Source organism: Pogoniulus pusillus, chromosome 30 (assembly GCF_015220805.1).
Source record: "Pogoniulus pusillus isolate bPogPus1 chromosome 30, bPogPus1.pri, whole genome shotgun sequence".
In the NCBI taxonomy this organism is placed as follows: Eukaryota; Metazoa; Chordata; class Aves; order Piciformes; family Lybiidae; genus Pogoniulus; species Pogoniulus pusillus.
In genome coordinates, this window is record NC_087293.1 from 1,298,576 (window position 1) to 1,322,906 (window position 24,331).

Below are 24,331 nucleotides of genomic sequence, written 5' to 3' on the forward strand. Positions count from 1 at the left end.
CCTCACCTTGAGCTGCAGCTTCCTGGGCTGCACTTTGCACCCAGTGCCCTTGTCCTGTGCCAGGGCACAAGTGAGCAGAGGCTGTCCCTGTGCCTGCCTCCCTGCCCCCAGCCCTCAGCTAGTGCCAGACATTGCTCAGGTCCCCTCTCAGCCTTCTCCTCTGCAGGCTAAGCAGCCCCAGGGCTCTCAGCTCTGCTCCTCAGGCAGGCTCAGGCCCTGCAGCATCCTTGCAGCCCTGCCCTGGCCTCTCCCCAGCAGATCCCTGTCCCTCCTGGCCTGGGCAGCCCAGCCCTGGGGGCACCATTGCAGCTGTGTGCTGAGCAGGGCAGAGCAGAGGGGCAGGAGAAGCTGCCTGCATCTGCTGCCCACCCTCTCCTGAGTGCCCCCCAGGAGCCCATTGGGCTTCCTGGCCAGCAGGGCACATTGGTGCCCATGCAGCACTTGTTGTGCCCCAGCCCTGCCAGGGCCTTGTCCCCAGGGCTGCTCTGCAGCAGTCACCTCCTGAGCTGCACTGCTGCAGCTTCTTCTCCCTGCCCAGCTGCAGGACTCTGCTCCTGTCCCTGCTGACCCTCACCAGGCTCTCTCTGCCCAGCTCTCAGCCTGGCCCACTCTCACTGCATGGCCTCACAGCCTCTCTGCCTCTGAGTGTGTGTGGAGGCTCCAGAGTTGGTGTGCCAGAGGCCAGGGTTGGTGCATGCTCAGCTGTGCAGGCTGGCACTGGAGCCATCCCCTGCTGCCTGCAGCTTCTCCATGCCAAGAGGTTGGCACTGCAGGCTCCAAAGCATCCCTCCTCTCGCCAGGCAGCTTGGGCCTTTTGAGTTTTGAGCCCTGAACTGTGCTGTAGCTTTCAGAAGGGTGCTGAGGAGTCCCCAGGGGCTCTCCTGGGGGAGGCAGCTGAGTGAAGCTGCTGTGGGGCTGTGCCTGCAGGAGGGCTTCACCAACGAGCAGTACCAGGAGCTGCAGGACGCAGCCTCCCTCACCTACGTCACCCGCGCCGAGAACAGCATCTTCTTCGAAGTGGATGGCCCCTACCTGGCCATGATCCTGCCTGCATCCAAGGAGGAGGGCAAGAAGCTGAAGAAGAGGTGAGAGCTGAGGCCTGGGCTGTGAGCACTGCCTCCAGGGAGCAGCTTCAGAGGCTCTTTCCCACCGTGCGTGCAGAGCAGGCTGGGCCTTGCTTGGCATGGCAAGATGGGCTTGGAATCCTGCCATGCCCTCGGCCCCTGTGCCATCCTGAGGCACTATATAGCAGCATGGCAGGGCTGGAAGGCAGCTCCAGAGAGCAGCCAGTCCAACCCCCCTACCAGGGCAGGGGCACCCAGGGCAGGGCACACAGCAGTACATTCAGGTGGGGCTGGAAAGGCTCCAGAGCAGGAGACTCCACAGCCTCTCTGGGCAGCCTGCTCCAGGCTCCAGCACCCTCCCAGGGACAAAGCTTCCCCTCCTCTTGCCCTGGCACCTCCTCTGCTCCAGCTGCCACCCAGTGCCCCTTCTGCTGCCCTTGGCCACCCCTGGGCACAGCCTGGCTGCAGCCTGCCCACACTGCCCTGCACATCTGTGGCACAGCACTGAGGGCAGCCCTCAGGCTGCTCTGCTGCCAGCTGCCAGCCCCAGCTGCCTCAGCCTGGCCCCACAGGAGCTGTTCAGTGCCTGCAGCAGCTTGGGGGCTCTGGGCTGGGCTCTCTGCAGCACCTCCTGAGCTCCTTCTGCAGCTGAGGGGCCCAGAGCTGGGCACCAGATTGCAGCTGTGGCCTGAGCAGGGCAGAGCAGAGGGGCAGGAGAACCTCTCTGACCTGCTCCCCACAGCCCTTCTGACCCACCCCAGGATGCCCTTCTTGGCCTTCTTGGGTGCATCAAGGGCACCGCTGCCCATGCTGGGTGGTGGCATGGGGCAGGAGGGGCAGCAGTGGGATCCTGGAGGTGGTGTCCCTTGGCACAGGCCCAGCAGTGCCCATGCAGTGCCCCCTAGGTACGCTGTGTTCAACGAGGATGGGTCCCTGGCCGAGCTGAAGGGCTTTGAGGTGAAGCGCCGCGGGGAGCTGCAGCTGGTCAAGATCTTCCAGTCCTCAGTGTTCGAAGCCTTCCTGAAGGGCAGCACCCTGGAGGAGGTCTATGCCTCGGTGGCCAAGGTGGCTGATTACTGGCTGGATGTGCTCTACAGCAAGGTGAGTGCAGCTCCCAGTGCCCCTGCTCCCCAGGGGGAGCAGGGGAAGGGGCAGAGCTGGCTGGGCCCTGTAGGGAGGGTCAACTTCTGCTGTCCAGGGGAGCTGGGCACTGGTCATAGAATCTGAGAATGGCTCAGGGTGGGAGGGACCTCAGAGAGCATCTCCTGCGTCTCCTCCAACCTCTCAGCTACACTTTGCTGCTCCAGGCCTCACCCAGCCTGGCCTTGAGCACCCCCAGGCAGGAGGCAGCCACAGCCTCCCTGGGCAGCCCATGCCAGAGGCTCAGCAGCCTCACACTGCACAGCTTCTGCCTCAGCTCCACTCTCCCCCTGCTCTGCCTCAGCTCCAAACCATTGCCCTGGGCCTGCCTCACACCCCCTCAGCACAAGTCCCTCTGCAGCCTCCCTGCAGGAGCTCTTCAGCTCTTGGCAGCAGCTCTGAGCTGCCCCTGGAGCCTTCTGCCCTGCAGGCTGCACCCCCCCAGCTCCCTCAGCCTGTGCTCCCAGCAGAGCTGCTCCAGCCCCTGGGCCATCACCTTTGTGGCTACCACCAGAGGTGGTTCTCAATGAGTCCTTTCCACAGCCCTGCTTTTGCTGCTGCTTTGTTCTCTCTGCTGCTGTTGAGCCTCTCAGTCCAAAGGCTTTTCACACAGCTGGCACTGACAGTGTCTTCCTCCAGTCATCTGGAGCTGGTCTGGTGCCCCCCATGCCCAGTGGGCATTGGCTAAGGGCATTGCTGAGGCAGAGGAGCACAACGGTTCAGCTCCTCAGCACCTGGGGAGAGCTGAGAGTGCAGGAACCTGGGAGCTGAAAGGAACAGAGACACCTGCCTGGGCCCTTCCGTGTTGCAGGGACCTTGCCCCGCAGGCTCTGGGTGATGCCAGCTCCCTGGCGTGCAGAGCAGCAGCACTGCCCCAGCCCAGCCGTGCCACAAGCCCCTGCCTGGCGCTCTCCTTTCAGTAGGGTCCCGTTGGCAGCTGCAGCAGTTCCCAGGCTGCCGCTGGGTGGGGGAGGTGCTGCCCGCCGCTGCCAGCAGCAAGGTTGGCTCAGAGGCTCTCGCCCGCCCCCGCAGGCTGCCCACATGCCTGACTCGGAGCTGTTCGAGCTGATCGCCGAGAACCGCTCCATGTCGCGCAGGCTGGAGGACTACGGCGAGCAGAAGTCCACCTCCATCAGCACGGCCAAGCGCCTGGCAGAGTTCCTGGGCGACCAGATGGTGAAGGATGCAGGCCTGAGCTGCAGGTTCATCATCTCCAAGAAACCAGAAGGCTCTCCTGTCACCGAGAGGTAAGGCCAGACAGGGTGGGGGTGGCTGAGAGGGGAAGGACAGGGCAGGGCAGCAGGAGGTGGTGTGGAGTGGCCAAGGAATGCCCTGGCCCAGAGCATCAGCAGGATAACAGTGGAGAGTGCCACTGCAGCTGCTGTCTGGTGGCCTGGCAGAGCAGGGAGGAGATTGGTAGAGTGGCTTAGGTTGGAAGGGGTCTTGGGGATCATCTGCTGCAACCTCCCTGGACCAGATCTTCCTCAGCTCCACTCTCCCCCTGCTCTGCCTCAGCTCCAAACCATTGCCCTGGGCCTGCCTCACACCCCCTCAGCACAAGTCCCTCTGCAGCCTCCCTGCAGGAGCCCTTCAGCTCTTGGCAGCAGCTCTCAGCTGCCCCTGGAGCCTTCTGCCCTGCAGGCTGCACCCCCCCAGCTCCCTCAGCCTGTGCCCCCAGCAGAGCTGCTCCAGCCCTGCCAGCATCTCTGTGGCCTCCTCTGCCCTCACTCCACAGCTCTGTGGCCTGCTCCTGCTGGGCACAGCAGCACTGGAGGCAGGCTTGGAGGTGAGCTCTGAGCAGAGCCAAGGGGCAGAATGCCCTCTCCTGCCCTGCTGCCCACACTGCTCTGCCTGCAGCCAGCACACAGCTGCCTGCTGGGCTGCAGGAGGGCACCGCTGGCTCCTGGGCAGCTTCTCCTCCTCCAACCAGAAGCCTGGAGGGTCTCTGCAGGCTGAGAGGGGGTTGTGTGCTGCAGACGTGTGCTGAGTGCTTCCCTGCCTCCCCCAGGGCCATCCCCTTGGCCATCTTCCAGGCCGAGCCCAGCGTGCGCAAGCACTACCTGCGCAAGTGGCTGAAGAGTTCCTCCCTGCAGGACTTCAGCATCCGCGCGGTGAGTGCAGAGCCTGAGCTGCAGGCTGGCAGTGGGCAGCAGCTGCTGCACAGCAGGGCAGGGAGGCAGCTCAGAGAGCAGCCAGCCCCAGCCCTGCCAGGGCAGGGCACCCAGGGCAGGGCACACACAGCACAGCCAGGGGGGCTTGGCAAGGCTCCAGAGCAGGACACTCCACAGCCTCTCTGGGCAGCCTGCTCCAGGCTCCAGCACCCTCACAACAAACAACTTTCTCCTCAGCCTCACCTCCAACCTCCTGGCTTCCACCTTAGCCCTCTTGGGCCTTGTGCTGGCCCTGGGCACCCCCAGGCAGAGCCTGGCACCTTCATCCTGCCCCCAGCCCTCAGCTAGTGACAGACATTGCTCAGGTCCCCTCTCAGCCTTCTCCTCTGCAGGCTAAGCAGCCCCAGGGCTCTCAGCCTTCCTCCCTGGCAGAGCTGCTCCAGGCCCTTCAGCATCCTCACAGCCTCTGTTTGACACTCCCCAGCAGATCCCTGCCTCTCCTAAATTGAGGGGCCCAGAGCTGGGCACAGCACTGCAGCTGTGGCCTCAGCAGGGTAGAGCAGAGGAGCAGCAGAACCTCCCTAGCCCTGCTGGAAACACTTCTGCAGCCCAGGATGCCACAGGCCCTCACTCACCTTCATGGCCTTGGCCTTTGCCCTCACATAGAGCAGGCTGCTGGGGCTGGAGGTGCCCAGGTGATGCCCAAGCCTGAGGCTTCTGCTCAGCTGCCACTGCTCTGCCCTCTTGACAGATCCTGGACTGGGACTACTACATCGAGAGGCTGAGCAGCACCATCCAGAAGATCATCACCATTCCTGCTGCCCTGCAGCAGGTACTGGGGGCGCTGGGGGCTGGAGGAGGGCCTTGGCCTGGGGCACTGGGTGTGACTGGCAGGTGCCCTGCAGGTGAAGAACCCAGTGCCCCGGGTGCCTCACCCCCCCTGGCTGCACAAGAAGCTGCTGGAGAAGAATGATGTCTGCAAGCAGCAGAAGATCAGTGAGCTCTTCAGCCTGGAAGGCAAGAGGCAGGTAAAGAGGCTGAGGGCAAGCTGCTGGCAGTGCTGCTGAGGCTCTGCTGCAGCCCACGGCCTGCTGCTGTCCCTGTCCCCTCAGGTGCTCGCCAGCCGACCCGCCCAGGGCACCCCCAGCTCCCAGCCTGGGGACATCGAGGACCTTGGGGCTGCCAGGCCCCAGCTGGCAGCGGTGCCCATCGCCAGCAAGCGCAAGCGAGTCCCTGCGGCGGAGGAGAGCCAGCAGCTGTCGCAGGACCTGGAGCTGTCCCAGTCCTGGAGGGAGATCCTGGGTCCTCCTCCACCCCTGGGCACCACCAAGGTAGGTGAAGCAGAGTGCTCCAGAGGGCACAGAACCACAGCAGGGCAGGCCTGGGAGGGAGCTCCAGAGAGCAGCCAGACCAAGCCCTGCCAGGGCAGGGGCACCCAGGGCAGGGCACCCAGTGCAGGGGCACCCAGGGCAGGGCACACAGCAGCACATTCAGGTGGGGCTGGAAGGCTCCAGAGCAGGAGACTCCACAGCCTCTCTGGGCAGCCTACTCCTGGCTCCAGCACCCTTCCAAGGACAAAGCTTCCCCTCCTCTTGCCCTGGCACCTCCTCTGCTCCAGCTGCCACCCAGTGCCCCTTCTGCTGCCTTTGGCCACCCCTGGGCACAGCCTGGCTGCAGCCTGCCCACACTGCCCTGCACATCTGTGGCACAGCACTGAGGGCAGCCCTCAGGCTGCTCTGCTGCCAGCTGCCAGCCCCAGCTGCCTCAGCCTGGCCCCACAGGAGCTGTTCAGTGCCTGCAGCAGCTTGGGGGCTCTGGGCTGGGCTCTCTGCAGCACCTCCTGAGCTCCTTCTGCAGCTGAGGGGCCCAGAGCTGGGCACCAGATTGCAGCTGTGGCCTGAGCAGGGCAGAGCAGAGGGGCAGGAGAACCTCTCAGCCCTTCTGACCCACCCCAGGATGCCCTTGGCCTTCTTCTTCTGCAGCAGCTTCTCCAGAGCCTTCTTGGCTGTGTGCAGCACACAGGAGGCAGCAGAGCTGCAGGGACCTGGTGCAGAGTCTGGAGGAAGAGAAGGCTCTGAGGAGACCTTATTGAGGCTGTCAGTGTCTGAAGGGGGCTGCAGAAGAGCTGCTGAGGGAGTTTTTAGGGGAGGAATGGATCCAAGCTAGAGGAGGGCAGGTTGAGATCAGATGTTAGGAAGAAGTTCTTCACCTTGAGGGTGGTGAGAGCCTGGCAGGGGTTGCCCAGGCAGGTGGTGGAAGCCTCAGCCCTGGCTGTTTTTAAGGCCAGGCTGGATGTGGCTCTGGGCAGCCTGCTCTGGTGTGAGGTGTCCCTGCCCCTGGCAATGGCTTAGCACTGGCTGAGCCTTGAGGTCCCTTCCAGGCCTCACAATTGTGTGAGTCCAGGCCCTGGCTTGGTTTTGTGCTGCTGCTAACTAAAGATGGCTCACACTGGGGCTGCTCCTGAGCATGCAGAGGATCCTCTCAGCCCTGCTGCAGGCTCACAGGATCTTAGGGCCCCTGCCAGAGCAGCACCACACAATCTAGCACAGATCACAGAGGAGCATCCAGACAGGCCTTGAAAGTCTCCAGTAGGATGCTGGACCTTGCTGTCCTGGCTCCCTTTGGGAGCCAACTGCTGTGCATCTTCCTGCCTGGCTGGGAACTGAGCATCCCACATGGAATAGTGCAGCCAGGGCTGGGCTGCCCAGGGCAGGAGGGACAGGGATCTGCTGGGGAGAGGCCAGGGCAGGGCTGCAAGGATGCTGCAGGGCCTGAGCCTGCCTGAGGAGCAGAGCTGAGAGCCCTGGGGCTGCTTAGCCTGCAGAGGAGAAGGCTGAGAGGGGACCTGAGCAATGTGTGGCACTAGCTGAGGGCTGGGGGCAGGGAGGCAGGCACAGGGACAGCCTCTGCTCACTTGTGCCCTGGCACAGGACAAGGGCACTGGGTGCAAAGTGCAGCCCAGGAAGCTGCAGCTCAAAGTGAGGAAGAGCTTCTGGGCTGGAAGGCTCCCAGAGGCCTGGCACAGGCTGCCCAGAGAAGTTGTGGAGTCTCCTTCTCTGGAGCCTTCCCAGCCCTGCCTGGATGTGTTCCTGTGCCACCTGTGCTGGGTTCTCTGCTCCTGCTCTGGCAGAGGTGGACTGGAGGCTCTCCAGAGGTCCCTTCCCACCCCTCCCATCCTGGGGTCTGTGAGCTGTGCTCCTGCATGGGACCTCAGCTACCTTCCAGCTCCTTTCCCTCTCCTCTTGGGCGGAGCACAGATGGCTGTGGGGCAGGAAGGTGCTGGGGGGGCTGGAGGAGGCTGGGCTGGCTCTGAGCGGGCTGGTGGCACTGTGCCCCGCAGGAGGAGAGGCTGCTCTGGCTGCGCTACCATCAGAAGAAGTGGGAGCTGCAGGCTCGGCAGCGGCGGGAGCGGCGCAAGCGGCGGCGGCTGGAGGCAGGGGCGGTGCCCGCGGGCGTCGTGCGCGATGCCCACTCCCGGGGGCTGGGCAGCTACCTGCGCAGGACAGCCCGCAGCATCCTGGACCTGCCCTGGCAGATCGTGCAGGTAGCAGGGAGGTCCCCTGCCGGGGAGGGCAGCCTGGGCTGTGAGCCTCACCTTGGCACTGCCCCGGGGCAGGTGGTGGAGCTCAGGGAGCCCTGGGCACAGCCCCACCCTGCTGCCACCCCCGGGCAGCTTGCTGTAGAAGCCCCTGGGGGTGCTGGTTGGCAGCTGGCTGGAGGTGAGCCAGCAGTACCCAAGGGGCCAAGGAGGTCAATGGCAACCTGGGCTGGACCAGCACTGGGGTGGGCAGCAGGTCTGGGGTGTGAGTGTGCCCCCGTGCTGGGCACTGCTGAGGGCACACCTGCAGCCCTGGGGTCAGCTTTGGGCTCCTCACTCCAAGGAGGACACTGAGGGGATGGAGCAGGTCCAGAGAGGAGCAACCAAGCTGGGGAAGGGTCTGGAGAGCAGGGCTGGGGAGGGGCAGCTGAGGCAGCTGGGGGAGTGCAGCCTGGAGCAGAGGAGCCTGAGGCAGAGCTCAGTGCTCTCTGAGCTGCCTGAGAGGAGGCTGCAGCCAGCTGGGGCTGGGCTCTGCTCACAGGCACCAAGGCACAGGGCAAGAGGAAAGAGCCTGAGGCTGTGCCAGGGCAGGCTCAGGTTGGCTCTGAGGCAGAGTTTCTGCCCAGCAAGGGTGCCCAGCCCCTGCCCCAGGCTGCCCAGGCAGGTGATGCAGTGCCCACCCCCGGAGGTGCCTCGGAGCTGTGGTGCTGAGGGCCGTGGGGCAGTGGCAGTGGCTCGGCAGCAGGGCTGGGAGCTGCGGGGGGTGCTTGGGCTGGGTGAGCTCAGAGGCCTCTGCCAGGCTCAGCAGCTCCGTGGGGCTGTGACTCTTGCAGCCCTCTGCTCTGTCTGTGCCCCCCTGCTGGCCATGCAGACCCGGAGAGTGCTCTGCAGCTGCACTGAGCGCTCCGGGCCGGTGCTGCAGCTGCCTGCTGAGGCTGCCCTTGTGCCCACGCCCTGCAGGTGGCAGAGAGCAGCCAGCCTGGGCTGTTCCGGCTGTGGGCACTGATCGGCAGCGACCTGCACTGCATCCGGCTCAGCATCCCCCGCGTCTTCTACGTCAACCTGCGCCTGCCCAAGCCCCAGGAGGAGGGAGCAGCCTACAGGAAGGTGAGGACCTGCCCTGTCTGCGAGGGGACACGTCTGGGGTCAGCTTCCCCTCTGCTGCAGGGCCTGCCTCTGCCCTCCCCCTCTGCTCTGCACTGCTGAGACCCCTCCTGGAGCCCTGCATCCAGTTCTGGAGCCCCGGGGACAAGAGGGATGTGGAGGTGCTGGAGTGTGTCCAGAGCAGAGCCAGGAGGATGAGCAGAGGGCTGGAGCTGCTCTGCTGTGGGAGAGACTGAGGCAGTTGGGGCTGTGCAGGCTGGAGAGGAGAAGGCTCCCAGCAGACCTTCCTGTAAGCCTCCAGGATCTGAAGGGGGCTCCAAGAAAGCTGGGGAGGGACTTTTAGGATGTCAGGGGGGAATAGGACTGGGGGGAATGGAACAAAGCTGGAGGTGGGGAGAGTCAGCCTGGATGTTAGGAAGTTGCTGAGCATGAGAGTGGTGAGAGCCTGGCAGGGGTTTTGCCCAGGGAGGTGGTGGAAGCCTCATGCCTGGAGGTGTTTGAGGCCAGGCTGGCTGAGGCTGTGGGCAGCCTGCTCTAGGGTAGGGTGTCCCTGAGCATGGCAGGGGGGTTGGCACTGCCTGCTCCTTGTGGTCCCTTCCAGCCCTGACTGGCTCTCTGATTGCATCCATGCCCTGCACTCAGCCCCCAGGGCTCCTCCCAGCCTGCCCACACAGGAGGTTCTCTGCCGGGACCTGGGAGTGGGCATGAGCAGGACCTGTCCCTGTCCTCGGAGTGGAACGTGGGGAGCTGAGTGGGCTGCAGTGCCCCAGCCCCTGGCAGCAGTGCCCCTGGGGGGGGGGATGTTGCCCAGCCAGCACTTCCCTTGCCCTGGCACAGGTGAACAGGATCCTGCCTCGCTCCAACCTGGTCTACAACCTCTACGAGTACTCCGTGCCCGAGGAGCTCTACCAGGAGCACATCAACGAGATCAACGCAGACCTCTCTGCCCCAGACATCGAGGGGGTCTATGAGACTCAGGTCACTGCTCAGCTGCTGCTCCAGGAGCCTGCTGCGTGCCCACTGCCCAGCCTGGCTGCCACAGGAGCAGAACTGAGCAGCTTGGGCAGACAGCTGTGCAGGGCTGGCAGCTGTGCAGGGCTGGCAGCTGGGGCGCAACAGCAGCACCCCGGGGGCACAACAGCAGCACCCCGGGGGCACAACAGCAGCACCCCAGGGCACCTCCAGGCCTTAACCTCCTCCTGTAAGAGGAGCAGAAGGGGGTTCAGAATGGTCCAGGGATCCCGAGCAGGGGGTTAGGGAAGGGATCCCGAGCAGGGGGTTAGGGAGGGGATCCCGAGCAGGGGGTTAGGGAGGGGATCCCGAGCAGGGGGTTAGGGAAGGGATCCCGAGCAGGGGGTTAGGGAAGGGATCCCGAGCAGGGGGTTAGGGAGGGGATCCCGAGCAGGGGGTTAGGGAAGGGATCCCGAGCAGGGGGGTGGGAGGGGATCCCGAGCAGGGGGTTAGGGAAGGGATCCCGAGCAGGGGGAAGGGAAGGGATCCCGAGCAGGGGGTTAGGGAGGGGATCCCGAGCAGGGAGTTAGGGAGGAGATCCCGAGCAGGGGGAAGGGAAGGGATCCCGAGCAGGGCGTTAGAGAGGGGATCCTGAGCAGGGTTGAGGGAGGGAATCCCGAGAAGAGGGGAGGGAAGGGATCCCAAGCAGGGGGTTAGAGAGGGCATCCTGCCCCCTGCTCTGCTGACACCTCTGGGAGAGCCAAAGCAGAGGCTGCAGCGCTGCAAGGCTGCCCAGGTCTGGCACCACTCGTCCTACAGAGTGCCTGCTGCTGCCCTTGGTGGTGGCACCTGCAGCTGGGGAGGAGCAGAGGTGAATTAGGAGCAAAGGTGTTTGTGCTGCAGCTGCAGCATCAGAAGGGCTGGGAGGCCCAAACTCATGCCAGAGACACCTCAGCTGTGCCCAAGCTGGGTACTTGAAGCTGGGGCATTGTAGGGCTGAGCCCCCAGAGGAGCTCAGGAGCAGAACCTTGTTGGCATCCTTCCCATCTTCTACTTGTGAGGTGCCCCTGCCCATGGGGAAGGATGGCATGGGAGGGTGCCCCTGTACATAGGGAAGGATGGCATGGGAGGGTGCTCTGCTCATGGGGAAGGATGGCATGGGAGGGTGCTGTGCCCATAGGGAAGGATGGCTTGGGAAGGTGCTGTGCCCATGGGGAAGGATGGCATGGGAAAGTGCTGTGCCCATGGGGAAGGATGGCATGGGAGGGTGCTGTACCCATGGGGAAGGATGGCATGGGAGGGTGCTGTGCCCATGGGGAAGGATGGCATGGGAGGGTGCTGTACCCATGGGGAAGGATGGCATGGGAAGGTGCTCTGCCGTGGGAGGGTGTCCCTGCCCAGGGAGGTTGCAGTGGCTGCCCTCTGGGGGTCCCTCCCATCCTAAGGCAGCCTGTGCCCGCCGCAGGTGCCGCTGCTGCTGCGTGCCCTGATCCAGCTGGGCTGTGTGTGCATGGTCAGCAGGCAGCTGCTGGGGCAGCTGGCAGGGCGAGAGGCTGACACCTTCGAGATGGAGCAGCTGGAGATGTGCTCGCTGGCACAGTTCACCTACCTGGAGCCAGGTGAGGCAGCCTGGGGCAGGGCTGCTGCAGCAGCTGGAGCCAGCCTGTGCCCACCTCTGCTCCTCTCTGTCCCTAGGAAGCATTCGCCACATCTACCTCTACCACAGCTGCCAGGGCAGCAGGGCACTGCTGGGCCTCTTCATCCCCTGGCAGCGCAAAGCTGCTGTCTTCGTGCTGGACAAGGTGAGGAGGGGCTGGGGAGCCTGGGGGGGAGGTGCTGGGGGTGCACAGCTGGGCATGAGCTGGCACTGAGTGCCCTGGGCTGCAGGGGCAGGGAGGGGATTCTGCCCCTCTGCTCTGCCTGCTGAGCCCCCCCTGCAGTGCTGGGGCAGCTCTGGAGCCCTCAGCACAGCACAGGCAGGGAGCTGCTGCAGCAGGGCCAGAGGGGAGCACAGCAGTGCTGGCAGGGCTGGCAGGGCTCTGCTGGGGGCTGGCAGAGTTGGGGGGGTGCAGCCTGGAGGGGAGAAGGCTCCAGGGAGACCTCCTGGGGGCTTGGCAGTGCTGGGAGAGGCTGAGCAGAGAGCTGGGGACAGGCTCCTGAGCAGGGCCTGTGGTGCCAGGGCAAGGGGGGAGGGTTTGGGCTGAAAGAGGCAGATGGAGAGTGGAGAGAGGGGAGAAATGTTTGGCCCTGAGGGTGGGCAGAGCCTGTGCCAGGCTGCCCAGAGAGCTGGGAGCTGCCCCAGGGCTGACACAGTTCCAGGTGAGGCAGTTTGGGGTTCTGAGCAGCCTGCCCCCTGGTTGCAGCTATCCCTGTCCATGGCAGGGGGCTTGGACTGGCTGCCCTGGCACGGGCTGGCACTGAGGGAAGCTTTTCTGTGCTGGGGATCAGGCAGCAGCAGGTTCCTCTGCCCATCCCTGACGCATCTCGGCGGGGCTGGGCGGGAGGCATCTGGCGGTGCACGGAGGGGAAGGCTCCCCCGGGAGCACCTAACGTGGGGTCCTTCTGCTGCCGCCTGCCCCTCGGTGCCCCGGAGGCAGGTCCGCACCAACCAGCTGCCCAACCTGGCCACGCTGTTCTCGGCGGAGCGTGGGGCGCTGCTGCAGAAGGTGGGCAAGGAGCTGCTGCCCCCCGACCAGCACAGCTTCGAGGTGCGCGCAGAGGCCGAGCCCAAGGCTGTGCACAGAGCCCTGCAGCGCCTGCTGCTGGCATACAAGGTGAGGGCAGGGCTGCGGAGCGGGCTGCGGGTGGCACAGCAGCTGTGCCCGGAGGGCAGGGCTGGCACTGAGCGCTGCTGGAGCCTTTTGTTTGGGGTGGCTCTGCTGGGGCAGTGCCAGCAGCGAGGTCACTTTGGCTTTCCCCCCACTTGTGCACACAACTGGAGAGCTGCTCGCACAGGGCAGGGCGGGCAGGAGTGCTTGCAGCCCTGGCACTGCTGGCAGGGGGTTTCAGGAGCGCTTGCAGGGTGCTGTGCCCACTCTGGCCACCTGCTGCGGCCCTGGCACTGCTGGCAGGGGGGTTTCAGGAGCGCTTGCAGGGTGCTGTGCCCACTCTGGACACCTGCTGCAGCCCTGGCACTGCTGGCAGGGGGTTTCAGGAGCGCTTGCAGGGTGCTGTGCCCACTCTGGCCACCTGCTGCAGCCCTGGCACTGCTGGCAGGGAGTTTCAGGAGCGCTTGCAGGGTGCTGTGCCCACTCTGGCCACCTGCTGCATCCCTGTAACTGCTGGCAGGGAGTTTCAGGAGCGCTTGCAGGGTGCTGTGCCCACTCTGGCCACCTGCTGCAGCCCTGGCAGGGAGTTTCAGGAGTGCTTGCAGGGTGCTGTGCCCACTGTGGCCACCTGCTGCAGCCCTGGCAGGGAGTTTCAGGAGTGCTTGCAGGGTGCTGTGCCCACTCTGGCCACCTGCTGCAGCCCTGGCAGGGGGTTTCAGGAGCGCTTGCAGGGTGCTGTGCCCACTCTGGCCACCTGCTGCAGCCCTGGCAAGGGGTTTCAGGAGCGCTTGCAGGGTGCTGTGCCCACTCTGGCCACCTGCTGCAGCCCTGGCAGGGGGGTAGCCTTGCGAGCGCTTCCCGCAGAGGTGCCCCACGCTGCCCTGCTCTCCTGGGCAGGACGAGCGCCGCGGCCCCACGCTGGTGGCTGTGCAGTCCACGTGGGAGCTGAAGCGGCTGGCCAGCGCCATCCCCGTGCTGGAGGAGTTCCCCTTGGTGCCCATCCGCCTGGCAGACGACATCAGCTACTCGGTGCTGGACTGGCAGCGCCACGCTGCCCGCCGCATGCTGCGCCACTACCTCAACCTGGACACTCGCCTCTGCCAGGCCTTGGAGATGAGCAGGTGCCCCCCGGCGCTGGCAGCTTCCCCCTTCTTGGCACCGAGGGCAGCCTGCCCCGTCCCTTGAGGGGGCCAGGCCGGGCTCTGTCCCCTCTGCCCAGCCCCCAATGCCCTCTGTGTGTGCCCCCCCAGGTACTACCACATCCCCCTCGGGAACCTGCCCGAGGACATCTCCACCTTCGGCTCCGACCTGTTCTTCTCGCGCCACCTGCGGCGCCACAACCACCTCCTGTGGCTGTCCCCCACGGCCCGCCCCGACCTGGGGGGCAAGGAGGCTGACGACAACCGCCTGGTGATGGAGTTCGAGGAGAGAGCCTCTGTGGAGATCAACAACCCTGGCTGCTACTGCACAGGTGGGCAGCGGGGGGCACCCCTCCTGCGGCGCTGCCCCCACCCACCCCCGCCGCCTTCGCGCCGCTGAGAGGTTGCGTTCGCCCTTAGTGTGCCTGGAGCTGGACATCCAGGGCCTGGCTGTGAACACCGTGCTGCAGTCCCACCACATCAACGACATGGAGGGAGGCTCCAGCATGAGCATCAGCTTCGATGTGATCCAGCAGGCGTCCCTGGCGGACATGGTGACAGGCAACCAAGCTGCCCACGTCCCGGCCAGCTATGACCAAACCGCCCTCTGCTCCAGCACCTTCAGGTACGGCTCTGGCAGGCAGCAGGAGCTGGAGCGGCTGCTCCCCATCCTGGCAGGTGCCCTTGGGGGTTTGGCCTCTCCTCCCTTCCCTCCTGGATTCAGCCCTTCCTGGCTGTGCAGCAGTGGGACCTGTGGGCTGCTCTAAACATGAGTTCAGGTCCTGGGAGAGGGGCAGGCTCCCTTCCCCCGCCCCAGGCAGGCACCTTCCAGAGCAGGCTTCTGGAGAGCCTTTGCTCTAAACACGAGTTCAGGTGTCAGGAGAGAGGCAGGCTCCTTTCCCCGCCCTGCAGGCTCCTTTCCCCCCCTGCAGGCTCCTTTCCCCCCCTGCAGGCTCCTTTCCCCCCCTGCAGGCTCCTTTCCCCCCCTGCAGGCTCCTTTCCCCCCCTGCAGGCTCCTTTCCCCCCCTGCAGGCTCCTTTCCCCCCCTGCAGGCTCCTTTCCCCCCCTGCAGGCTCCTTTCCCCCCCTGCAGGCTCCTGCAGAGCCTATGCTCTAAACACGAGTTCAGGAGAGGGGCAGGCTCCTTCTCCCCTGCAGGCTCCTTCTCCCCTGCAGGCTCCTTCTCCCCTGCAGGCTCCTTCTCCCCTGCAGGCTCCTCCTCCCCTGCAGGCTCCTGCAGAGCCCATGCTCTAAACACGAGTTCAGGTGTCAGGAGAGGTGCAAGCTCCCTTCTCCCCGGCAGGCACCTTCTGGGGCAGGCTTCTGGAGAGCCTCTGCTCAGAAGTGCCTGGTGGCCCTGCCAGCAGATGCATGGGGATGCTGAGGAAGACTTTACCTTTCCCTCTCTGTGCTCCAGCAGGCTCTGGAGGCACACACCAAGCCCATGGCTCACACACCCAAGGGCTCCGCTCCTGCTCCGACTCCTCCAGCACATCCCCGAGCATCATCCCGTGGGCAGGGGTGGTCGTGGCTGTGTGTGGGTGGGGAGGGTGATGCTGATGCTGCTGTCTGCTGCCTGGCAGGATCCTGAAGAGCATGGTGGTGAGCTGGGTGAAGGAGATCACACAGTACCACAACGTCTACGCAGACAACCAGGTCATCCACTTCTACCGCTGGCTCCGCTCCCCTGCCTCCCTGCTCTACGACCCAGCGCTGCACCGCATGCTCCACACCATGATGAAGAAGCTCTTCCTGCAGTGAGTGAGACCTGGAGCTCTGCCAGGCTGGCATTAGGGACAGGATTGAAGGTGGAGGAGGGGAGATTCAGATGAGATGAGGGTGAGGAGATGCTGCCACAGGTTGTCCAGGGAGGTTGTGGAGCACAGAAGCACCCAATGTGATCTTTGATCACATTGGGTGCTTCTGTGCTCCACAACCTCCCTGAAGGAGGTGTTCAAGGCCAGGCTGGCTGAGGCCTTGAGCACCCTGGGCTAGGTGAGAGCTGTCCCTGCCCATGGGCTGGAACTGGTTGCTCTCAAAGGTCCCCTCCAACCCATTCCATGAGTCTCTGCTGCCAGTCCTCTGCCCACCCCTGCAGACAGGCGGGCGGCAGCCTGAGCCTCCTGCGCCGTTGCAGTGAGCTCCGTTGCTTTGGCACCACTGACCATGCTTTGGCTCCTGACTGTGCTGGGGCTGTTCCCTGGGCTCTGTTTCGCCTTGCTGCCCACTGCTGTGCCCTGCCTGCAGGCTGGTGGCTGAGTTCAAGCGCTTGGGCTCCTCGGTGGTTTATGCCAACTTCAACCGCATCATCCTGTGCACCAAGAAGCGGCGCATCGAGGATGCCCTCGGCTACATGGACTACATCATCAACAGGTGAGCTGCACTGCCCAGCCCAGCCCTGGAGAGGAGGCTCCTGCCTGCTGCAGCTCAGGCAGGAAAAGAGGGATGCAGATGTTCTCTGCCTCAGCCTCCAGTTGCGTGGCTCTGGGGTGAAGCTGCTGCAGGGCTGAGGCTCGGCAGTGCCCTTGGTGCCACATCTGCAGCAGGGATCTGGCCCTCAGAACCACAGAATGTCAGAGGCTGGAAGGGACCTCCAAGGGTGACAAAGCTGGTGAGGGGCCTGGAGCCTTTGAGGAGAGGCTGAGGGAGCTGGGGGTGTGCAGCCTGCAGCAGAGGAGGCTCAGGGCAGAGCTCATTGCTGTCTACAGCTACCTAAAGGGAGGTTGTGGCCAGGTGGGGTTGGGCTCTGCTGCCAGGCACCCAGCAACAGAGCAAGGGGACACAGCCTCAAGCTGTGCCAGGGCAGGTCTAGGCTGGATGTGAGGAGGAAGTTGTTGGCAGAGAGAGTGATTGGCATTGGAATGGGCTGCCCAGGGAGGTGGTGGAGTGGCCGTGGCTGGAGGTGTTGAAGCCAAGCCTGGCTGGGTCACTTAGTGCCATGGTCTAGGTGATTGGGCAGGGCTGGGTGCTAGGCTGGGCTGGAGGAGCTTGGAGCTCTCTGCCAACCTGTTTGATTCTATTCTGTGATTCAGTCCAAGCCCCTGCCAGAGCAGAGCACCCAGAGCAGGTCACACAGGGACACATCCAGGCAGGGTTTGAATATCTCCAGAGAGGGAGACTCCACAGCCCCCCTGGGCAGCCTGTGCCAGGCTCTGGCACCCTTCTCATGTTTAAATGGAACTTTCTCTGCCTCAGCTTGCACCCAGTGTCCCTTGTGCTGGCACTGGGCACCACCCAGCAGAGCCTGGCTGCAGCCCCCTGCAGATATTAATAAGCATTGCTGAGGTCCCCTCTCAGCCTCCTCCTCTCCCAGCAGCACAGCCCCAGCTCCCTCAGGCTCTGCTCCTACCAGAGCTGTCCCATTCCCTTCAGCACCCCTGTGGCTCTGTGCTGGACTCTCTCCAGCAGTTCTCTGTCCCTCTTGAACTGGGGGCCCAGACCCTCTGGAGCTGCTGTTGAAGAATGCTCAGAAAAGCCTCTCAGGGAGCTGGAGGTGCCAGCACTCAGCATCCCAGCCCTGGCACAGGCACTTCAACCCAAGCACAGGGAGCCAAGACTGGGGCAAGGCTTCCCTTGGGCAATCCGGGAGAGGGGACCCCCCTGTTCCTGCCAGCTCCACCTCCTGCCCGTCCTGTGCCACAGAGAAAGAGCACAATGCCAGTGCGGGGGATGCCAGGGCAGGGGGTGACTGCTGCCCACTGCTGCCCCTTCCCTGCAGCATCCACTCCAAGGAGATCTTCCACTCTCTGACCATCTCCTTCTCCCGCTGCTGGGAGTTCCTGCTCTGGATGGATCCAGCCAACTACGGAGGGATCAAGGGGAGAGTGGATCCTCGCGTGCACTACGGGGAGGTGAGGGATGGGGGCAGCTGGGGGCGCTGCTGGCGCTGCAGCCGAGCGGGGAGCCACTGGCTGGCCCCAAGAGCTGCTGCACTCTCACTGGCTCCTCCAGAAGGACAGCAGCAAGAGGCAAGCGTTGGAGGAGGAGGAGGAGGACAGTGAAGAAGAGGAGGAGGCGGCGGCAGGGGAAGAGGAGGAGGAGGAGGAAGGAGAGACAAACGTGGAGGAGCTGCTGGAGAACAACTGGAACATCGTCCAGTTCCTGCCCCAGGCTGCCTCCTGCCAGAGCTACTTCCTGATGATCGTCTCGGGTGAGCTGGCCCAGGGAGGGGCCGAGGGCACTTGTGCCCACCCAGTGCCAGGCAGAGCCTGCAGCGGGACAGCTGCTGGCCTGGGCTGGAGCTGAAGCCTCGCCCACCTCCCCACAGCCTACATCGTGGCCGTGTACCACAGCATGAAGGAGGAGCTGCGGCGCAACGCCCCCGGGAGCAGCCCCGTCCGGAGGAGGAGCAGCAGCCAGGCGTGCCAGGAGGCGCTGAGGGACACGGGGGCCATGCCCGGTGAGTGCCCAGCCAGGGGCAGCCCTGCTGGGCGCCGGGAGCCACCCACCTTGCCGTCCCTGTGTGCCAGTACGCAGCTCAAGGGCTCTCTGTGCCATCCCTCCAGGCATGATCACCTTCTCCCAAGAGTATGTGGCCAAGGAGCTCACCCAGAGCTTCTTCTCCATCACCCAGAAGATCCAGAGGAAGGTCTCTGCCTCCTGCCACGCCAGGGAGCCCTCAGACCTCTTCCCCGTGCTGCCTGGCTCCCACCTGCCGCTCAACAACCCAGCCCTGGAGCTCATCAAATGCGTCTGCAAGGTCAGCGGCGCCGAAGGGCTGTGCCCCTGGGCCAGCCCCCAGCCTGCCTGCAGCTCTGCTCCGGGCGGGTCTGCGTCCGCCGAGCCTCGCCCTGCGCCCACACGGGCAAGGGAGCACCGCAGCGCTGCGGGACGAGGCTCTGCTCTGCAGGGAGCCTCCCCTGGCTCTCTCTGGCTGCAGGGAGGCTCCCCTGGCTCTCTCTGGCTGCAGGGAGGCTCCCCTGTCTCTCTCTGGCTGCAGGGAGGCTCCCCTGGCTCTCTCTGGCTACAGGGAGCTTCACCTGGCTCTCTCTGGCTGCAGGGAGGCTCACCTGGCTCTCTCTCGCTGCAGGGAGGCTCCCCTGGCTCTCTCTGGCTGCAGGGAGGCTCCCCTGGCTCTCTCTCGCTGCAGGGAGGCTCCCCTGGCTCTCTCTCGCTGCAGGGAGCCTCCCCTGGCTCTCTCTGGCTGCAGGGAGGCTCCCCTGGCTCTCTCTGGCTGCAGGGAGGCTCACCTGGCTCTCTCTCGCTGCAGGGAGCCTCACCTGGCTCTCTCTGGCTGCAGGGAGGCTCCCCTGGCTCTCTCTCGCTGCAGGGAGGCTCCCCTGGCTCTCTCTCGCTGCAGGGAGGCTCCCCTGGCTCTCTCTCACTGCAGGGAGGCTCCCCTGGCTCTCTCTCACTGCAGGGAGGCTCCCCTGGCTCTCTCTGGCTGCAGGGAGGCTCCCCTGGCTCTCTCTCACTGCAGGGAGCCTCACCTGGCTCTCTCTGGCTGCAGGGAGGCTCACCTGGCTCTCTCTGGCTGCAGGGAGGCTCCCCTGGCTCTCTCTGGCTGCAGGGAGGCTCCCCTGGCTCTCTCTCTCACTGCAGGGAGGCTCACCTGGCTCTCTCTCTCACTGCAGGGAGGCTCACCTGGCTCTCTCTCTCACTGCAGGGAGGCTCACCTGGCTCTCTCTGGCTGCAGGGAGGCTCCCCTGGCTCTCTCTGGCTGCAGGGAGGCTCACCTGGCTCTCTCTGGCTGCAGGGAGGCTCCCCTGGCTCTCTCTGGCTGCAGGGAGGCTCACCTGGCCCTCTCTCTGGCTGCAGGGAGCCTCACCTGTCTCTCTCTCTGGCTGCAGGGAGCCTCACCTGGCTCTCTGGCTGCAGGGAGGCTCCCCTGGCTCTCTCTGGCTGCAGGGAGGCTCACCTGGCTCTCTCTCTGGCTGCAGGGAGGCTCACCTGGCTCTCTCTCTGGCTGCAGGGAGGCTCACCTGGCTCTCTCTGGCTGCAGGGAGGCTCACCTGGCTCTCTCTCTGGCTGCAGGGAGGCTCACCTGGCTCTCTCTCTGGCTGCAGGGAGGCTCACCTGGCTCTCTCTGGCTGCAGGGAGGCTCACCTGGCTCTCTCTCTGGCTGCAGGGAGGCTCACCTGGCTCTCTCTCACTGCAGGGAGGCTCACCTGGCTCTCTCTCTCACTGCAGGGAGGCTCACCTGGCTCTCTCTCTCACTGCAGGGAGGCTCCCCTGGCTCTCTCTCTCACTGCAGGGAGGCTCCCCTGGCTCTCTCTCACTGCAGGGAGGCTCACCTGGCTCTCTCTGGCTGCAGGGAGGCTCCCCTGGCTCTCTCTCTCACTGCAGGGAGGCTCCCCTGGCTCTCTCTCACTGCAGGGAGGCTCACCTGGCTCTCTCTGGCTGCAGGGAGGCTCCCCTGGCTCTCTCTCTCACTGCAGGGAGGCTCCCCTGGCTCTCTCTCACTGCAGGGAGGCTCACCTGGCTCTCTCTCACTGCAGGGAGGCTCACCTGGCTCTCTCTCACTGCAGGGAGGCTCCCCTGGCTCTCTCTCACTGCAGGGAGGCTCACCTGGCTCTCTCTCACTGCAGGGAGGCTCACCTGGCTCTCTCTCTCTCACTGCAGGGAGGCTCACCTGGCTCTCTCTCTCTCGCTGCAGGGAGGCTCACCTGGCTCTCTCCCTCTCGCTGCAGGTCCTCTCCTTGGACGCCAATGTCACCAACCAGGTGACCAAGCTGCGCCGGGACCTGCTGCGCCTGATCGAGGTGGGGGAGTTCTCCGCAGCGGCGCAGTTCCAGGACCCCTGCCGCTCCTACGTCCTGCCCGAGGTCATCTGCAGGAACTGCAACTTCTGCAGGGACCTGGACCTCTGCAAGGACTCTGCTGCCAGCTCCCAGGTGCGGCCGCAGGCCCCAGCACGGCGCTGCTGGAGGCCACTCAAGCACAGCACTAACGGGGGAGGAGTAAAGCGCAGAGCGGAGCCCTCCCAGCCCTGCCCCCAGCGCTGACCCCTGCCCCTCAGCACCAGCTCCACACAGCTGCTGCAACCCCTCCTGGGCTGGGCACTGCAGCACTGCCCTGGGCAGCCTGGGCCAAGCTTTGAGAGCCCTTCCAGGCCACAGAGAGCTCCTGAGCTGCAGCCTGAGCCTGCCCTGGGGCACCTTGCAACCATTGCCTCTGCTGCTGTGCCTTGGCACCAAGGAGCAGAGGCTGCCCCCTGCTCCCTGCCCCCTCCCTGCAGGCAGCTGCAGAGAGCAAGGAGCTCTGCCCTCAGCCTCCTCTGCTGCAGCCTGCACACCCCCAGCTGCCTCAGCCCCTCCTCAGCCCCAGCTGCTCCAGGCCCTTCTCCAGCCTGGCTGCCCTGCTCTGCACAGGCTGCAGCCCCTCAGTGTCCTTCCTGCAGGCAGGGGCCCAGAGCTGAGCACAGCACTCCAGGGGTGGCCTCAGCAGTGCTGGGCACAGGGGGATGGGCACCTCCTGTCCCTGCTGCCCACCCTGTTGCTACCACCAGCCAGGATGCCACTGGCCTGCTTGCCCACCTGGGCACCAACGTCCCCAGGTCCTCCAGGCTGCATCTTTCCAACCACATCCCCAGCTCTGGAGCTCCCCAGGAGGTTGTTGTGACCCAGGTGGAGAGCAAAATGTTAGACCTGGACTCAATGATCTTAAAGCTCTTCTCCAGCCTGAACAGTTCTGTGGTCCTGTGACTCACCTTCGCTCACAGCCTTTGCTGTGCAGCTCTGCTTGCTGCTGGGGGTCAGCCTCGCCTGAAGCCTCTTCTCTGGGCACCTTTCCCAGCTGCTGGTGGCAGCTCTGAGCCGCCTGTGCCTCCAGAGGGTGCTCCCCTCCTCTGCTCCCCTCCTCTGCTCCCCTCCTCTGCTCCCCTCCTCTGCTCCCCTCCTCTGCTCTTCCTCCCGTCCCACTCCGCTCCACTCTCCTCTTGTCCCACTCCCCTCACCTCTTCCTCCCCTCCCCCTCCACTCCCTTCTCTTGCCCTCATCCCCCTCCGCTCCCCTCCCCTCTTCCTTCCATCCACCTCTGCTCTCCTCTTCCTCCCATCCCCCTCCACTCCCTTCCCCCCTTCCTCCCATCCCTCTCCCCTCTCCTCTTCCTCCCCTCTCCTCTTCCTCCCCTCTCCTCTTCCTCCCCTCTCCTCTTCCTCCCCTTCCCTCCTTCCTCCCCTCCTCCTCCCTTCTTGCTCCCCTCCCTTCTTGCTCCCCTCCCTTCTTGCTCCCCTCCCTTCTTGCTCCCCTCCCTTCTTGCTCCCCTCCCTTCTTGCTCCCCTCCCTTCTTGCTCCCCTCTCCTCCTGCTCCCCTCTCCTCCTGCTCCCCTCTCCTCCTGCTCCCCTCTCCTCCTGCTCCCCTCTCCTCCTGCTCCCCTCTCCTCCTGCTCCCCTCTCCTCTTGCTCTCCTCCCCTCCTGCCCCCCTCCCCTCTTCTCCCCTCCCCTTCACCCAGCTCAGTGTCACCGGTGCTTGGCCCCCTTGCTGCTCACTGCCTGCTCTGCCCCCAGGACGGGTCGGTGCCCCCCAGCTGGGTGTGCTCCAGCTGCCAGGCTCCATACGACACCGCTGCCATCGAAGCTGCGCTGGTGGAGGCGCTGCAGAAGCAGCTGATGGCCTTTGTGCTGCAGGACCTGGTGAGTGCAGGCCTCCTCCTCTGCCCCCCCCCGGCTGCCTCAGGCCGGGCACAGCCGCTCTGCCCCTGGCACAGCTCGCTCAGGCCTTGGTTGGCAGGTGTGCAAGAAGTGCCAGGGCGTGAAGGAGGCTCACATGCCCCTGTACTGCAGCTGTGCTGGAGACTTCGCCCTCACCATCTCCTCCCAGGTAGGCCTGTACCCTCCTGCCTGGCACAGCCCCGTGCCAGCAGCTCCCTGGGGGCAGCAAGCTGCTCTAAGGGGGAGCTCTCCTCCTCTTCTGCCTCTTCCTTGCCTCCGTGGGCCCTGGCATCTGCTGTCCTGCCCTCTGCCCCACCAGTCCTGTGCACCTGCTGCCCTGCTGCCCTGCACCACTCAGGGCTGCTGGGCCAACTCCTTCCCTCCCCCCTGCCTGCCTCCTTCCTCCCTCCCCCCGCCTGCCTCCTTCCTCCCCACCCCCTGCCCGCCTCCTTCCCTCCCCAGCTGCCTCCTCCTTCCCTCCTTGCCGCCTCCTCCGCAGGCCTTCAGGGACCACGTGGGCGTGTTCCAGGGCATCGCCCAGCACTATGGCATGGCCTTCCTGCTGGAGACCATCGAGTGGCTGCTGCACACCAGCCCCCAGCTGCAGCACTGAGCTCTGGGCTGCTCCTCCTGCCCCCACGCTGCTGCTGGGGGCACTGCCTCCCTGCTCTGCCATCCATGGAGAGCAGATGTGGACTCCCTTGGCCGTCTGCTGGATCCCCAGAGAAGCTGAGAACCTCTCCTGCAGGGAGAGAGGGAAGGCAGGAGCTGTGCCAGGCCTGGGCTGGGCTGCCCCTGCTGCAGGGCTGTGGGGGCACCAGGGACTGGAGCTGTGCTCCACAGGTCTGTGCTGGCCCCAGAGGTGTTTTTAGTGTGGAGTTCCTATCAATAAATGGATTGCAGAAGGCAGGAGGAGTGTTGGGGGAGGGGGAGCAGCAGCCCTGGCACAAGGCTACAGGCAGGGGCATGGGGCAGGAAGGACCAAGGGCCTGATCCTTGCCTGCTTGGGGGCAGGAAGGCTGCACCCTGATGCTGCCCCTGCAGCTGTCTCCCTCCAGGGCCAGAGGCCACAAGTGCCAGAGGGGCAATGAAGATGGCAGCCCCTGGCCAGGCCCTGCCCCTGCTCCTGCCCTCCTTGGGGCAAAGAGGCCCAGGGCTGCCCCACAGCCTCTCCCATGCTCTGCTCTCCAGACTCTGCCAAGGTGCAGGCAGGGGTAGCCTCCTGCAGTGGCACTGCCCTGTGTAGGGGCAATGCCACCCCCAGCAAGCCCGAGGAGCCCAGCAGCATGCCCTTGCCCCTGTCAGCCCGTGGGCAGGGATGGTGCCCGCAGTGGGCTGGGTGGGCTCTGTCCAGTGCCTGCAGCCCCAGGCCCTCCCACTGCCCCCACTGCAGGGCTGGAGGCTGGGCACAGAGCCACAAGCTCTGACACTGCTTTGCCCTCCCTTTCAGTGGCAGGGACAGTCCCAGGCAGGGACACTGAGCCCTGGGCTTTAAGGACAGCTCTGGGGCTGGCAGCTCTGGCAAGGAGCTGCAGGACACATCCCAGCCAGCCACGGGCACAGCTGGGAGCAGCAGGGCACACAGCTGGAGGGCACTTCATGTGCTGAGGCCTGAGCCTGCCACTGTTCATTTCCATCTCTGGCACCGCCTGGGGAGGGAAGAGATGGCAGGGGCTGGCCTGAGGCTGGGGCACCCTCACCAAGGACCAGCCCCAGGGGCACAGGGGTGAGGGTGGGGCAGGGCCAGAGGACTGGGCAGCAGGGACACAGCAGGCACTGGGTGGCCTAGCTTGGAGCCAGGAGCTGCCCAGGGCACAAGGGCAACAAAGGCAATTTTGCCCCTGCCCAAGGAGGGAACTAAAAGTGCTGCACCCTGGGTGGAAGCTGAAAGGGAAACTCCACTGCCAGATCCACGCAGAGAGGAA

At 65.0% G+C, this 24,331-nt stretch overlaps 1 protein-coding gene across 1 annotated transcript in view; it reads left to right on the top strand.

Annotated features, from left to right (window-relative positions):
- POLE (DNA polymerase epsilon, catalytic subunit) overlaps nt 1-23,313 on the top strand; it is a 63,092-nt gene extending 39,779 nt beyond the window's left edge. Inside the window, exons 27-52 of the mRNA XM_064169048.1 lie at nt 928-1,085; nt 1,970-2,165; nt 3,237-3,451; nt 4,213-4,315; nt 5,067-5,147; nt 5,221-5,343; nt 5,428-5,646; nt 7,656-7,859; nt 8,814-8,960; nt 9,795-9,935; nt 11,374-11,527; nt 11,604-11,710; nt 12,506-12,682; nt 13,574-13,797; nt 13,927-14,147; nt 14,236-14,440; nt 15,398-15,571; nt 16,062-16,187; nt 17,533-17,665; nt 17,766-17,964; nt 18,082-18,213; nt 18,320-18,513; nt 20,444-20,647; nt 22,263-22,388; nt 22,486-22,575; nt 22,906-23,313. Coding sequence (XP_064025118.1) covers nt 928-1,085; nt 1,970-2,165; nt 3,237-3,451; nt 4,213-4,315; nt 5,067-5,147; nt 5,221-5,343; nt 5,428-5,646; nt 7,656-7,859; nt 8,814-8,960; nt 9,795-9,935; nt 11,374-11,527; nt 11,604-11,710; nt 12,506-12,682; nt 13,574-13,797; nt 13,927-14,147; nt 14,236-14,440; nt 15,398-15,571; nt 16,062-16,187; nt 17,533-17,665; nt 17,766-17,964; nt 18,082-18,213; nt 18,320-18,513; nt 20,444-20,647; nt 22,263-22,388; nt 22,486-22,575; nt 22,906-23,019 — 4,167 coding nt within the window. The 3' untranslated portion in view covers nt 23,020-23,313. The remainder of the gene's footprint in view (nt 1-927; nt 1,086-1,969; nt 2,166-3,236; nt 3,452-4,212; nt 4,316-5,066; nt 5,148-5,220; nt 5,344-5,427; nt 5,647-7,655; nt 7,860-8,813; nt 8,961-9,794; nt 9,936-11,373; nt 11,528-11,603; nt 11,711-12,505; nt 12,683-13,573; nt 13,798-13,926; nt 14,148-14,235; nt 14,441-15,397; nt 15,572-16,061; nt 16,188-17,532; nt 17,666-17,765; nt 17,965-18,081; nt 18,214-18,319; nt 18,514-20,443; nt 20,648-22,262; nt 22,389-22,485; nt 22,576-22,905) is intronic.
- The last annotated feature ends 1,018 nt before the right edge of the window (nt 23,314-24,331 follow it).